This window comes from Lagopus leucura, unplaced genomic scaffold (assembly GCF_019238085.1).
Source record: "Lagopus leucura isolate 7727_CA_CO unplaced genomic scaffold, USGS_WTPT01 Super-Scaffold_100017, whole genome shotgun sequence".
NCBI lineage: Eukaryota > Metazoa > Chordata > Aves > Galliformes > Phasianidae > Lagopus > Lagopus leucura.
In genome coordinates this window covers 14,158,062-14,173,718 of record NW_024962271.1, presented here as the reverse complement: position 1 = coordinate 14,173,718, position 15,657 = coordinate 14,158,062, and the positions used below count along the sequence as shown (strand labels likewise).

The 15,657-nt window shown below is 44.5% G+C and overlaps 1 protein-coding gene across 2 annotated transcripts in view; it reads right to left on the bottom strand.

The window, feature by feature from the left end:
* The window catches only part of NFATC3 (nuclear factor of activated T cells 3), a 61,549-nt gene extending 46,166 nt beyond the window's left edge, over positions 1–15,383 (bottom strand). For both annotated transcript variants that reach the window (XM_042876922.1, XM_042876923.1), the window contains exon 1: positions 15,236–15,383. In XM_042876922.1, coding sequence (XP_042732856.1) covers positions 15,236–15,335 — 100 coding nt within the window. In that variant the 5' untranslated portion in view covers positions 15,336–15,383. The remainder of the gene's footprint in view (positions 1–15,235) is intronic.
* Between the last annotated feature and the right edge of the window lie 274 nt (positions 15,384–15,657).

Genomic DNA, 15,657 nt, shown 5'->3' with positions numbered 1-15,657 from the left:
CTCAGTATTAAATGCCAGTATGAGATACTTGTCTTTGAAATGACTTATTTCCTTATTTCCTGACCACTCCTATTTGTTTCTTTTCTCTTCTGAAAGGGATCCCAAGTAGGATATTAGCACTTTCCCAATCTTTTCAGATTTCAAGATCCATTAGAAGTTATCATCAAGCAAAAGATCCATCTAGCCAATTCTGTTCACACAGCTCAGAAGTTTCTGCTCATTTAAAAAGATACACATCTACCCTAACCAGTGTTTTAACTCTGCCCCTCAGTTTGCTGCCTTGCTACTTGAAATGAAAATGGTTTTAAATAAATTTATTCTCACAATCAAATAAAGTACCCAGACAGGAAGCCATGCATTTTAGCCTTCTCCATAATGAAAAAAAATGTAGGATGTTAATCAAGTCATTCTATTCTAAGCTTCATTCAGAGCAATCAGCATAAAATTAACTAAAAGGCATTATTCAGGAACAAAGCAAGAAAGCATCTCCTCAGAGACAAGAAGAAAGCATTTTCAAGTGGAGACAGAGCACAGTGCTACCAAAAAGCAGACTGTAACTCTGTATTCTGAAAGAGGCACAAAAACGCATTTAAGAGTAACATTCAGTACTGCGTGATGTTGCCTGCAATATTACAGTCATACATAACACTTTTTATATAACTATGCCATTAGAATCATAGAATCATAGAATCATAGAATCATAGAATCACTAAGGTTGGAAAAGACCTAAAAGATCACCCAGTCCAACCGTTCACCTATTCCCAATAGCTCCTACTAAACCATGTCCCTCAACACAACATCCAGTCTTTCCTTGAACACCCCCAGGGTCGGTGATTCCACCACCTCCCTGGGCATCCATTCCAGTGCCTGACCACCCTTTCTGAAAAGTAATACTTCCTCATGTCCAGCCTGAATCTCCTCTGCCGTAGCTTGAAACCATTCCCCCTGGTCCTATCACTAATGACACGAGAGAAGAGGCCGACCCCCAGCTCACTACAACCTCCCTTCAGGAAGTTATAGAGAGCAATGAGGTCTCCCCTGAGCCTCCTCTTCTCCAGGCTGAACATTCCCAGCTCCTTCAGCCTCTCCTCATATGGCCTGTGTTCCAGACCCCTCACCAGCTTTGTTGCCCTTCTTTGAACACGTTCCAGGGCCTCAATATCTTTCTTGCAGTGAGGGGCCCAAAACTGGACACAGTACTCGAGGTGCGGCCTCACGAGTGCTGAATATAGGGGAACAATCACCTCTCTGCTCCTGCTTGCAACACTGTTTCTGATGCAAGCCAGGATGCCATTGGCCTTCTTGGCCACCTGGGCACACTGTCGGCTCATGTTCAGCCGAGCATCAATCAATACCCCCAGGTCCATTTCCTCTACGCAGTCCTCCAGCCACACTGCCCCAAGCCTGTAGCGTCGCCTGGGGTTGTTGTGGCCGAAGTGCAGGACCCGGCATTTGGCCTTGTTGAAACTCATCCCATTGGCTCCAGCCCAGCTCTCCAGCCTGTCCAGATCCCTCTGTAGGGCCTCGCTACCCCCAGGCAGATCCACACTTCCAGCCAATTTAGTGTCATCTGCGAATTTACTGAGGGTGCACTCGATGCCCTCATCCAGCTCATCAATAAAGATATTGAAGAGGACAGGCCCCAGCACCGACCCCTGCGGAACACCACTCACGACCGGTCGCCAGCTGGATTTAACTCCATTCACCACCACTCTCTGTGCCCGGCCCTCCAGCCAGCTCCTTACCCAGCCAAAAGTGTACCCATCCAAGCCTCTGGCTGCCAGCTTCTGCAGGAAAATGCTGTGGGAGACAGTGTCAAAGGCTTTGCTGAAGTCTAGGTAGACCAGCATTACTATTACTACATGTTTTAAGAGCACCAAAAACTATTACGTGCTGCTTTATAAATAAGCATTTACTAACAGCATCACGACACTGCTAAGGGACTATCGCGCCTGTCACACACATAATTAGCAACACTGTCAGAACTACATTTCTCTATCTTCTCTGAAGATTTTTTTTTAAATTTGGGGGGAAAAAAATAATCTTGTGCTGTTTCCCATCACAAAATATGAATTGCAAGCAGTAATTAGTTACAGATTTTCCACATTTACTGGTATATTCATATGCAGGGTCACAGATGTCTTTGTTCCCTTATTTAGTATTAGGACAGCTGGTCAAGAAAGAAAAAAGGCAATCCTGACAAAAGGATGACTTAAATTACTAAGCATTTATCCAGCTACTTGAAAGTTACAAACGAAACACACAGTTAAAGACATTCTGAAATAACGTTAAAAATGCTATAGAAAATCAACAGTCCTGTGAGCAACCATTTACTGTCATGAACAGCTTTAGGAACAGCAGCAGTACATTGCTGGGTTAAAACTCTCAGCAATGCAAAGAGCCTTATTTATTTATCTTGCAGCAATAATCAAGAAATCTTACTATATTAAAGACAGCTTCTCTTTCAGCGCCACGGGGTTTACAAAACACACAGGTACACTCAGAATTCACGTTTCAAAGAGCTGAGGTGGAAGAGCACAGGAACATCAGTGCAGGCTGGGAAGGCCTGCAGGAGAAAAGCAGGCGCGTTCCTGCGCCCAGCTTTGCAGCTCCTGCTCGGTGACAAACTGCCTCCAAGGATCCTGGCACAGCTGCTGCCGTTATCCCATGTGCACACTCCACAAACAGGAAGACAGGAACCAGGAGTAAGGCCTATGAATCTAACAAACACTCCCCCAGCAGCACGCTTATGGCTGTGGAGATAATGTATTTTGAAGTCTACAATCAACAGCTCTCGGACAACATCAATAAACAGGCAGCTTTATCTCAGTTTGGGACCATCCTCTGACTCCCCCCTCATAGCCATGTGTTAAAATAATCTGTTAGCTGCTTATACAAACAACAACGCTGGGACTTTTACAGTGTGTCTCATCAATTCTACTGAATGAGTTACCAGTAATTTTCTTCTGTCATATTAACTGTAGGGAGAATTTGATCTGGATGGGCCCCCGAACTAAATGGAAGGAACAAGTCAGCCTACAAAGACAAATACAGCTTGGGCAAAAGAAACCAGTGGGGGGGGAGGGGGAAGGGGGTGAGGAGAGAAAGACTGACAATCCATAAAATGGAGACAATAGCTCAGAAAAAAAAAATCCAATGCAGGGCTTCGGGAAAGCAGAGAATAAATAAACTCTCAGAAGTCTCACAAAAGGCAGTAGAAGGCGAAATGGAGTTACAAAGCAGCCCAAAGCAAAAAATGGAGTCATGGGCATCTGGAATCTTAACAGGAGACCTACTGCATCCCAGTAACACTACGGGGACAAGATGAAAGTTGGCCTAGCCGTGAGGCCTTCAACCTTAAAATATATGAAAGAACCATTCAAGAAACAGAAAATAAATCAGATTAGTAAAGTGAAGCATGAAAAAATACCACAAACACATGGAGGCAAGATGCCAGGTAGACAGATACAGCAACACACAAGGATTTAAACAAAAGCACTGCCATCTGTATCAGAAGTCTGCCACGACCTTGAAAGGGCAGATGGTTAAATGTCTTCTCTTCATGAAGTCAATTAAGTAAATTAACGAAATTAATAGTAATGCAGAGTAAAGAAACAGGACTGAACAAAAGGTTAAGGAGTACTGAAGAACTACAGACCAATCAGTTTAACTTCAGTTATAGGAGTAATTTGTTCCAGTTAGCATTTAAAAAGAAGAAAGGGAAACAAAACAAGAAGTCCACGTGGGTTACGAACAAAAGCACGTCAAACTAATTTTGTTTTACGAAGGAAGGTCTTTCTGGTAGCCAATGCAGAAAGCAGCTCAGCTTTGCTTTAACTTACTGAGGCGTTTAATGCTGCCAGCACACAGAAGCCGGTGAGTCTTTAGCAGCACAGCAAAGCCCTTTTCCACACCCTGCTGAGAACTCATTTACCACAGAGAACATAAAAGGCAGCGTATCTCCCACATCCATGAAGTGTGTAACAGCTATAAAAAGCTGCAGACCTGCAATGCAATCCGACATCAGGTGTCTGTGCCTCCCCTTAACAACAGGAGCCGGGCAGGCCGTCATTCTGAGCACACATTTGCAACAGTCTGGAAGCAGGCTGGTGTACAGCAGCTCCCATTCAACGTTACAACAGCACTGGCTCATTTCTGACAAAGCTGTTAACTACTCTTCAATGTAGCCAGGGCATATAATGAAATAATACCCAGAACAACTGTTTCTGAAGTGCACTTTGCTCGCTACTTGCTGCATCAGACTGCACATTCAGATCTAGTCATGCTGCCCACCAGTTGCTCGCTGCTCAGCCACGCACTGGCACACACTTATGTGCAGCTGTGCAATGTGCCAGATTTCTCCACAGAAGGAAGGTCAATTACTATCAAATGTCTGAACACGAGCCCCATGCCAAATACATTCAAACCACTTTATTATCCTAGGTTTGTAAGCCCATAAACAAACAGGCTCAGACAATAGGAGTTGCCATAAGGTACTAAGCAAGTGCAACACGACCCAGGTCTTACAAAAATACTACTGTGAAAACAGGATCAGTAATCAAGTCCTTTAAATAGCATCAGGAAAGACTTGAGCACCGCCACAGACATCATCTGTGTTCTAACACAAGTCACATAATCTCCCTCTCCATTCCAAAAACTTAAAAAAAAAAAAAAAAAAAAAAAAAGACAACCTGCTCTGTTTTTCAGGTCTGCCAAAGTCAGCCACCATCATCTCTTTCCAAACTTGATGGTATTACAGGAATGCCACAAAAGTATCTGTTAACGTGAACAAAAAGTGTATGAAGCTCCATTTCTAAAATGTCAGTATCCTGCTAAGTTGCAGCCTTCTTTCTTGGGGTGAAAGAAGAGTCTTAATCTTCACAAAAAAAAAAAAAATACTCAAGAGCCACTGTTTTCCCACTATGCACTTAAAACCACAACTGATCAGTTCTCGTGGGTACACCACCATGTTAAAGCTCTACAGTCGGATATTTCATTCCAGCTTTCCACTGCAACCTGTTAGTTCTCCAGAGACAATTCCTGTCTTCTGACAAGCTTAATCAGTGCTAGCAGGCAGCTTAATAACGACCAACTCAAAAAAGCTTGAGAAACACAGCCACATGTTTGTTTATAAAGGAGTAGAACTGACTAGTAAGCCACCTAATATGGTAATAAAAAAGCATGAATTGGTAAAACAATTGGAGTGACAACGTGGAGCAGACGGAAAACACCTCTTTGGACTCCAAGCTCTGTAGAGCAGTAGTGCAAAGCTTTCAGGAAAGAGATTATTTACATCAACCTCATTTTGTGAAGGACTTCTCCCTGTTCGATGATTCTGTGCTCTGTTTCATGCGTATCTGATTACTCAAAAAGGACAGAAATAAATGTACTTCTGTCAGTCACATACGCAAAAGGCCATCAGCATTTCACTTGCCAATATTACTCATCTTCTTGTGTTAAGCAAGGACAATGGAAATGTGCAAGAAAAAGAATCTTTTCTACAGGGGAAGCTTCCAAATTCTAGTCTGATGAGAATGAGCTGTCCTCAGTAGAACCGCAGAACAGTAACGAACTGCAGTAGTTGAAGCAAGAGAATCATACAGCATATCAAATGTTTACAACTGACACTGCATTGAAAAAGGAACAGGCAAGCTGGCAGGATGGAGCTCCACCTTAGGTTTTTTCAGCAGTAACTGCCCACCCACCCACACAAAGGGGGAAGGGCAATGAGAAGAGACGTATTTTTAACCCAGATGATTTTGGCAATCTGATTTACAGTGCAGTAACATAAGCCCTAGGATATATGGAGAAACGAGCAACCAGGACAGGAACCGCAGGTGGCTGCACTACCAAACAAAAACATAACATGCCGTCAAAGCCTCAGGCCACAGCCTGGTACAACACTTAAAGTGGAATGGCTGGCCGTGGAGTAACACACATCAAGCCTCACCCTAATGTAACAGACTTCAGTTCCAAATAGGGAAATAACAGTCATTAAATTTTATTTGGCACATAAGAAAGACTAAATAAACATGAAAATCAAATAAGCCATAGGCATGTTCCAAAAAATTACGTGCTTGTTTCTCAACTGAGATTAATGCAGTTTGCCACTTTCTTCCATGTTTTTAAAATACAAGTTTTCCTAATCCTTCACTGCAAAGTGCTTTGAGATATGCTGATTAGACCAATGTAAAAAGCAGCAGAAGAGTCCAGCTTGTAGCAGTAAGGTTCAGCAGGACTGCCATGCTCAGTTACAAGAACAGAAAACAGCAACCAGAAGTGCAAGGCACTGTTCAGACCTGCGCCCTCTCAGCCTTTCTCTGTATTTCTGCTTAGTATGAAGCAAGCTTTTAAGTGAAAGCTTTTTAAATCTTGTGATTCGGTATTTAAGGATTATCCATTAATATTCATAACAGGTGAAAGAAAAATATTTGCTTCTTGCTTTAAAAATCTGCAAGTTCCAAGGCTGCTCTTTGCTTCCCTTCTCCCCCTGTGGGTTTGTCACTCCAGAGGACATCCTACTTCAGGGCACCAGACCCTCACAGCTAAAGGCAAGCTGCTGCCCTCCAGCCTGAAGTCTCATCCACCGTTCAGTGTAAGACTGAAAGACAGCTCTTTACATGGTGCAATGCCTCCACATAGCATTTAATAACATGTAGTTGTTACTGCTCTTTTCCAGATAGAGTACAATATTTTACCTGTTCAGTTAACCAGATGCTGTAAAAGAACTTAGCATCTGGTATGTGTGGATGCAGGGACCAACAGAAGACCAAGTACTCAAACTGTTGTGCTGTGCCTGACCACAGTAAGATGAGTGGTGATAGAAACAAAATGACAGTAAGTGACTGAGGAGAAAAAGGGAATTGCGTGCTGGCCAAACGTTTGTCTGGATTGTTGGTACTGTAAACTGAATAATCACTCACAACCCATCTCACTTCTGGGGGCAAACCTAAAAGACTTCATAAAGGGTTCTCCTTGGTTACTGCTCTATCTAGAAACTGAAATTGTCACCTAACTACACCTACATGACTGCAATGGCCACTGATCAGCTCCTAACACCCACGAGCTTATTGACAGCAGCCTGATCTATATTGAGACAACCAATGTATTGTCTGCTTCAGTTCCAGAGCAAGCACTGCAGAGAAGCTGACTTTCCATGACCAGAGCACTTAAGTAAGGCCACAGCAAAATAAAAACAACACATCTTGCACAGAAGTGTGCAAGAAAATGAGTATCTTGGTTTATAGGAAAGCATGATGACATAGGTTGTGGCCTCTGAGAAAGTATGCTGAAAAAGAACACAAGTGGTGAAGGCAAAAAGTTTCAGCAGGGAAAAGCTAAGTTATACAGTACGAGAAGGGGAGGCAGAACTGGAGGCACGTCTCTTTCTGATCAAACAGAGTGTGACACAGATGCTGAGATTGGTGTTAATGGGATCTGAGCAAATTAGTTTGGGAACATCTCACACTTCATCAAAGCCACACTGTACTTCTGCAGCTGTCCTGCAGCACGACCAGGGCAAACTCTTCCATTCCACTGCAGGCAAGCCTACCCTACAGATAACTCAGTGCTTCAACTCATCAGTATGTAAACTTTACATACACAAATCTCAAAGAGAGACTGAAATGAGCCAGAATGAGAAGTGTTCGCATCAGTGAAGAATTAGCAACCCCCTGAATTCACTCTGTTAACTGACTGACATGGTATAATGAGCAGAAATGAGAATCTAACAGCCAGGCAGGTGCTTGGGGAAACAGCCAAGGGGAAGCCAACCCAACAGCCAAGTGAACACTGAGTCAGAGAAAGAACGCCAATTCTTCAGCAGCTTTCAGAATAATCCCCCAAAATAGAAAGAACATGACTGTGCCACATGCAAACTCTGGAACTTATATATTTCTTTGTAGAGTCCTAAATAACTCGTGTTTATTCCAGCAGGAGTGAAGGCTTCACCAGATACAGACGCAATCAGTTCAAAAACAAATCCTCCCCTGCCAGCAGCAGTGCCAAGCAATACAAAAGATACTAGCAGCTGCTGCTTGAACACTTAGACCTGATAATTTACACCGATGAAACACAGGAACTCTGATCTAATTTAAAGAAGCTGTACACAATACAAAATGTTGGCAGATTTTTTTAGTGGTTCCTTGTATTAAACTACAGATTCTCATCTCACACTGTCACCTGAGTGCGGCTGTCCCAAATGACCCTGCTAAAACCTGTAATTGTGTTGTTAGTCCATCTCTGCTGCTCCTCTGTGTCTGTGACTCAGGCAACTGTTATGTTTTACTTAAAGTACGTATGCGTGCTTATAAGTTACTGCAGACATTATTACAGCACTTTATCAGTCAGCCAAAGCAGCAAACCACTGTCACAGTTAGTAAAAGCATCCTGAACTCACCATCAGCTTGAAATTCTGTTTTTGGTGTGGGTTTCATTTCGGGTGATGCAAGGACTTTGTAAATCAATTTAGTCAGAAGGTAACACTGGGTGTTGCTGTCCCAGCTACCTCCACTCACAACACGAATTCCCTCCGCGGTGCAGCACAACGGCTGCTAATCGCCGAGTTTATCTTTAAGCGATCTTCCCATTTCTCTATTTGCTCATAACAATATAAAGCAATTTAAAAGACAGAATGGAAGAAACTCTCTCACAGCACTGGCTTCTAAAAACTAAAGTTAACAGTCACAGAATACAGATTCTCGTTAAATAATGAATTCAAGGTTTTCGCCTCCCGCAGTCCCAATGGGCTCATATCTAAAAAACAAAAACCTAGATTTGAAAGGACCTAAAAGTAAATGAATATTCTGATTATTTCCCTCAACAAACGTGTTAAACATTCAGAAAATCCCACCTCAACTATTCTGTTGATAGCAATATTCTGTTAGAACTATTTCTCCTTTTTTGAAGTGATGAACAATCTAAGAAGCAATTTTTTAAACAAATGCTAATAACGACATTCTACATTTCTAGGGGTGGTGAATCAACTGTAGGTACCTGCCCATGTGTTCACCTACAACTGTTTTTTAGGCAGTTAAAAAACAAACAAAACCACCAAACCAAACAAGACTTTTTTCCTCCCATTTCCCCAAGTACCTAAAAACAAAAACTAGACCTCCTCAAAAACCTAAGGAAAACAATTTCCATCACCCCATCATCCTTTCCTTGACAAGAATCCACAGCACGCGACGATATTCAGCCAGAGGAGCAGTAAATGATGAAGTTCAGCCGTGCAGCGAACTGCCGAGATGCGCAGCCCGCACCCAGCCAGCTTACAGACAGCTGGCAGCTCCTCAGGCTGAACAGCTTCACAAGGTTTGCTGACGACCTGCGCCACCAGCGTTTGACAAAAACCCGTACGGATGGGTGTTCTGAAGGCAGAACAGAACTCTGACTCAGGAATAAGCTTGCTCCTGCTTTGCCATTTCACCTAGCCCTACCGATCACTTCACTCATCTTAAATTCCACTGTCATCTGAGCCCCATACGGCACGCCTGGACAAGCGCACGGACCTGGATGCTGCTTTACAGGCTGGGCTGACTGCCAGCGCTGCTCCACGTACTTCCCTGGCCCGCTAGGGCAGCTTCAGGCAACAACTCCAGTATTTACGTTATTGCTGTGAACAGCCAAACTGCTGCTTACTATTGAGCAGGGCCCAATCTACTCTTATTTCTCACTCGTTCAACAGCAACATTACTTAACTAGTCCTCTAGTGGGATATAATCAACTGCTTGCAGCTATAGGAAACAAACAAAAGGAACAAAGACAGTCACATTTTAAGCAGAGAGCTACTTTCTCTTTAAAGAAAGTTTATTTCCAGCCTCAGCATTTGTTCTGGCTTGCACTGTGCCCAACATCCAGGTGGGAGGAAGGGGAACAGAGAGCAGCATGTGAGGCTGAATGCTCACATGAAATAGGTGACGCTTGGCCAAGCTAGTGATCTTCCTGAAACTTGTGCATCAGTGTGCCTCGATGCGCAATGCAGAGAGCCAAACCATGAAAGTTATGACATGAGATCACGTGCAACTACAACTGCCTTGCAACAGCACACATGAGAATTGGGTACTTTGCCAAATGGTCTCGTTCTGGTCAAGCTTCATTCAAACAATGGAGACCTCATGTAGTGAGCACAGTATGGAAAGAAGCAACACATCTGAATGTGTCAGCCTCCCATGATTTCTGTTTTAGCGCAGCCCAAGCAACTCTGACTTAATTGATACCAGATTTCATTTTAATACAATTTTTTCTTCGGTACTTCCTCAGTACCTCTCTATTATCTCCACATCACAAGGTCCATGTCACAGACCCTCTGTTCTCAGCCAGCTGCAGCTGCTTGGCCCCCTGCCCTCCACCAGCCCATTATATAACCGCAGCCCATGCATCATTTGCATCGTGCCCTGCGCATCGGCCTTCACGTGCACGCACAGAAACCACCACCTTGTGAAATAAAACTGTGGCAGTAGTTCAATTTCCCCTCAAGTGGTGGTTCCTCCTGAAATACATTTAGTGCTCAATATCTAATAAACAAATATTTTGGTTTACCTCTAGAGGGAAAAAGAAAAAAAAAGAGACTCAAGCAACTTGCTCATTTGTTTCTTTGTTGCACCAGCTGATGTTGGCATTAACTGAGGAGCTCTCTTTAGTACAGCAAAGCAAACATTTACAGACCTACACATACTGCTGTACTTACACGAATGGCTCAAATTATACCCATTAACCTCAGTTACCATCCTGTGCAAAGAATTTCTCCCCTACCCACAGCCAACCAAACCTAAATGGACTAAAAGGGCTTAACAGGTGGGTACAAAGATGGACTCTGAAAAAGACTCCAGCAGATCACATCCCACGAGCTGCTCCTGGTGAAGGAAAGCAGACTCTGTGGCAGTTCAGGGCCAGAAGTACGCAGTCACAGAAAGGATGTCAGCACAGCAGCCCTGCTCTGCTCACACCTTGAGCGCACAACGACTGCCAGCGTTCAGTCTTCAATTTTCACCCTGTCTAGTTATGAGACTATTTTCTTTCCTAGCACAACTTGACTTTCTTAGCTTTGCCTACCTTAATCACCATCTTAGGGAAAAGAACAAGAAGTTCAAGCACACTACAAACTTCTATAAACATTTTAGCCTGTCTCCTACTCTCTACCAACAGCCTCTGACAGCAATGTCACAAATGCATGTTGAAGAAGTGGAGGTTACTTTAGATATCAGTGATCAAAGCAAAGCTGTAAAGACTAGTATAACAGTATTGTTTCAGTACAAGTCATCAGTTCTAATATTTTTCTACTACATTCCTAAATTAAAAGACTCTCATGCAATGCCCGCTTCTGCTGCAGAGAACAGCTGAGTTGCTGAGGCCAATGCAGTGGCAGACATCACTTTGGAGCGCTCAGCACACAGGCAGCAGGACATGCAGAGCAGCCCAAGGAGCTCCAAAGTGCTCACAGGGAAAGAAGAATAAATACAGAAGCCTGAAAGAGAAAATATGGTATTACTTTGATATTCACGATGGCATCGTGTATCGGTATTTGGAAATGGCCTTGAACCAGTAAGCTAACGGCTCTAAGCTAGAAGAAAAAAACTTGAAGTGCCACTGAATTATGGAAGCTTTCAAATAAACTCAGAGCCAAGTCCAGTTATAGTGTCCTTCAGTGGAGCACAGCTCCAGCTAACAAAGGCATTCTGAATTGTCACTAAATTCATCACCAAACTGGGACACAAAAACAGAACAAACAAACAAAATAAATCAAACAACCCACAACTCCGTCTGTTTTCTTCTCAGGAGGTAAGGAGGACTGTGAGAAATAATGTACCAGTAACAAGATTACTAAACAGTATTACTTAACCAAATTTCAAGTCACGGAAAATATGCAGATTTTTGTTTTTTTTGTTTGTTTTTTTTTTACTTTTCTTCACAGTTTCCAAGAAAATAAAACAGATATTATGAACAAAAACTCCAAGGAGAATAATTTTGGCTTTTTGCAGTAAAGCAATCAAATCTGGTGGAAGCAAACAAAAAGTGACACAGGATGACAACCAACACTGAAAGCGAGCAGGTAACAGGAATTTCTTCTCCTCTGTAACTGCAGAACAAAAGGCTGGGGGTCAGGGCAGCCATTCTGGGTAACAAGGCCTCCGCCGGCCTCTCGCTCTTACAGAGCTTCTGCAGGGTTCTGAACTGCACTACCAACCACACAACTGCCTGTATTTCCTAATTAAATAATTCCTTTTCTGGATATTGAACTGCTTGCAGCCTCTGATTTTAAACCACCCCACATTTCACATACCAACAAGAAACAATTCTGGATGGTTCAGAACTTTACAAGATCCTGAATTCCCAGCTCAGTACTACATACTCTGAGTTCTTTAAAGAGCCCTTCCCTCGTAAAAAGCACAGTTTTTGAAACAGAAGATAAACGCTGAAAATAAAAATTCAGCTAAAGAAACATCACAGCAACTCATCCTTGCTCCCTTTTGCACAGCTCAGTATTTCAGCAGTGAACTTCATCCTCAACAGATGAGCTTTAACAGCAGCATGGACACCACAATGCTGATTTGCTTAACGCCTAATAAATTCAAAATTCAAACTTCTCAAAATTACACTGAATTGCATTGAAGTACTGGGGGCAAGCAGGGTAGGGGCATCAGAAAAAAAGTATATATACATTTTTTCAATATTCAAGTATCAAATGCAGAAATGTCAAAAGTCTCCTTTTAGCAAAAAGGTGGAGACACCTCAAATACATTTGGCAAAGCCACTTACAGGACCTCAATGCAGCTGACAGAACGTGGCAAGATGCAATCAGATGCTCCTGCAACAGAACAGTTCTGCAGCAAAGGGATTTGGTTCACTTCAGAGTGCTCTATCACTGAAGGCCTGGATTATTCTGTCAGAAAGATGAAGCCCATCAATCCCCAGAACTCCACCAGCTGTACTGGCTGCTAAACACTGCCAGATGAAAGCAATCCCTTGCTGCTTCCTTGGGACACGGACACTGAACTACCAAAGAGAAGAGGAAGGCACTACAGAAGGCGCTCAGTGCCTGATCACCATTTACAACTACCTGAGATGCTTCTGAACCAAATTTGCACGCCAGCTCACGAGGTATGTGAAATGAGCAATCCCTCTGAATTTAAATGAAGTATGCTGCAGACTGCAGACAACAGACTTCTAAGCACTTTTGAACCATCCTTCATGCATTCCCCCCCATCATATGAACTGCCACTTTCAGACAAGATGTGCAAGCACTGCTGCAGAACACTGATCTCATTTTCTGCCACTCAGCACAAAACTAAGTACTCTGGTTCAAGTGTCCTGAAAACCACTGAAATTGCTCTATGTATTAACTTGAAAACAGGCTGCTTTAATTCCTCCTACTATCCTTTCAAAGTCGTACAAATAGGTAATCTCCAGCCTGAGATCAACATCTGCGTGGTAGTTCAGGAATCAGAAGTACATTACATGAAAGAAATCTCATATTTTCTTATTTTTGATTAAAAAGTCAAAAATTGAAAATAAAAAAACTTACAAATACGTCTATATATCCAGAATAATTAAATGCTATCACTACAGCAGTCTCAGCACAAACGAAAGCATTAACGTAGATTTCTGTGCTATTTGTGGAAGAACTTTGTGCCCAACACCTCTTTCACAGGGATGCGATCCCAAACATCCAGAGATACAGCATGAAGCACAAGAACTTGTCTTCAAGTGATCCCAAGAGACTTGGCAATTTGAATATTATTTATTTCAAATTAAGCACCTTTCCCTGTGACCTACATGTTTTAACATGACCTTCCATTAGCAAAGAAAATACCCTTATGCTTATTCTGCCACACAACTGCCATCATCACTGAAGCTAGAGATGTAGGGCTATGAAACATATGGTTTAAATACTCTCCTTATGGAGATCTAAAAGTTTCTCTTCAATTGTACAAAAAAGTTTCTCTACAATTGTACTCAGATGAGGGGAAAAATGAAAGATAAAAAGATTTGCAATTTGGATCTTTGCTTTTACAGATTCCAGTCGTCAACACACGGGCAGCATTAACAGCTGAACTCTAGCAGTGCTTCCATTGACTGATCCCAACCCTTCCACCTCCAGCCCACGTCTGCACACCACCAACCAGGAGCTCCTCAGCCAGGGATGCAGACAGGATGCAGGCACACGAGCTCTTACTGAGTGCTACAGCAACTGACTGCTTCATGGTCCAACTGTCACGTTTTCAAACCTGCCTTAAAAATAGTCTTTAACATATCAAACATGGAAATTTCTGTCTATGTAAGGCAGCATCTGAACCATTTGTTATGGAATACTACCAAAATACAAATATTATAGAATTGCTAAGGTTGGAAAAGAACTCCAGGATCAAGTCTAACTCCTGACCCATCACCTCTGTGTCCACTACACTGCCCTGTCTTCCAACCAATGTTTTCTCATTTTCATCAATCCCTCACTGAGTAACACAGTATTATGTGGAAAGTGCATAGAAATTGGAACGCCATCAATTTTTTTTGTAATCAAGAATCATCCCCACTGTTTCCCGTTCGACCTGCACGCATCCTGTCCATCTGGTCCATAATGCATTTATTTTGGCTAGCAAAACTCAGGTCTCCTTCCCAAAAGCACCATCTGCTTTTTAACATTCCCGTCCCGTTAAGTTGGAAAACAAGGAAGGAAAATCTTTTTTTTTTTCCCTTTTTTTTTTTTTTTTCCTCCAAGGAATCTGTAAGCTAAAACTTAACACTAAGAAAGCCGGAGTTCACTTCTGGCACAAGCCGCACGGAACGCGGAGCACCTCTCCCACCCAAGCGGCGCGGCCCGCAGGCGGCCCAACATGGCTGCGCGCAGCTCCGCACCCACAGCCGTCCCGCAGCTCCGCGCGATCGCCGTACAGCCCCGCACGGCGCGGCCGCGGCAACAACGCCCTGCGGACGCAACTTTCCGCCCCGCTCCTCCCGGCCCCGTCCCTCCCCGTCTCCCGGGCAACCCGAGTTTTTCGGTCGTTTGTTTTGTTTTTTTTTTTTTTTCTTTTCTTTTTTTTTTTCTCCCTTCAGTTTTTCCCCTCCCAACGACGGCGGGGCCGGGCCGCCCCTCCTCTGATCGCCCGTCGTCTCATCGCCCCGCCGGGCCCGGCCCGAGCGCTGAGAGCGGTACGGCCGCTCCCCGCCCCCCCGCCGCGTCGTGAGGAAAACAGGAAGCCGCCCCCCCGCCCCCCCAACGGCCCGGCCGGCACCGCACCTGCAGGGCCCAACGGCGGCCCGGGCCCGGGCTGCCCGTCCTCCCCGAAGATCAGCCTGAAGTCGAACTCGTCGTTGGCTCCGCAGTTTGCCGTAGTCATGGGTTTGGCCGGCGAGGCGAAGCGGGACGCCGTCGCCCTGCCGGGCCGCGCCGGGCTCCGCGCCGGGCTGCGCTGTGGCCGCCGCCCCTCAGGGCCGCCTCATGGCACCGCGCGCGACCGAGGGGAGGGGGCGCGAGGCGGGGGGGGGCGCGCGGCAGGCGGCGGCGCGAGCGGCTGCTCCGACCTCGGCGCGAGCGGCCGTGCCCGGGCGCCTTCTGTCACTCACGGGGGAAGGGCGCCCGCTACGGGCCGACGCCGGCCCCGCCCCCGCCCCGCGCGCGCCCGCCGGCCCCGCCCCCACCCGGCGATTCCCACACCCGCG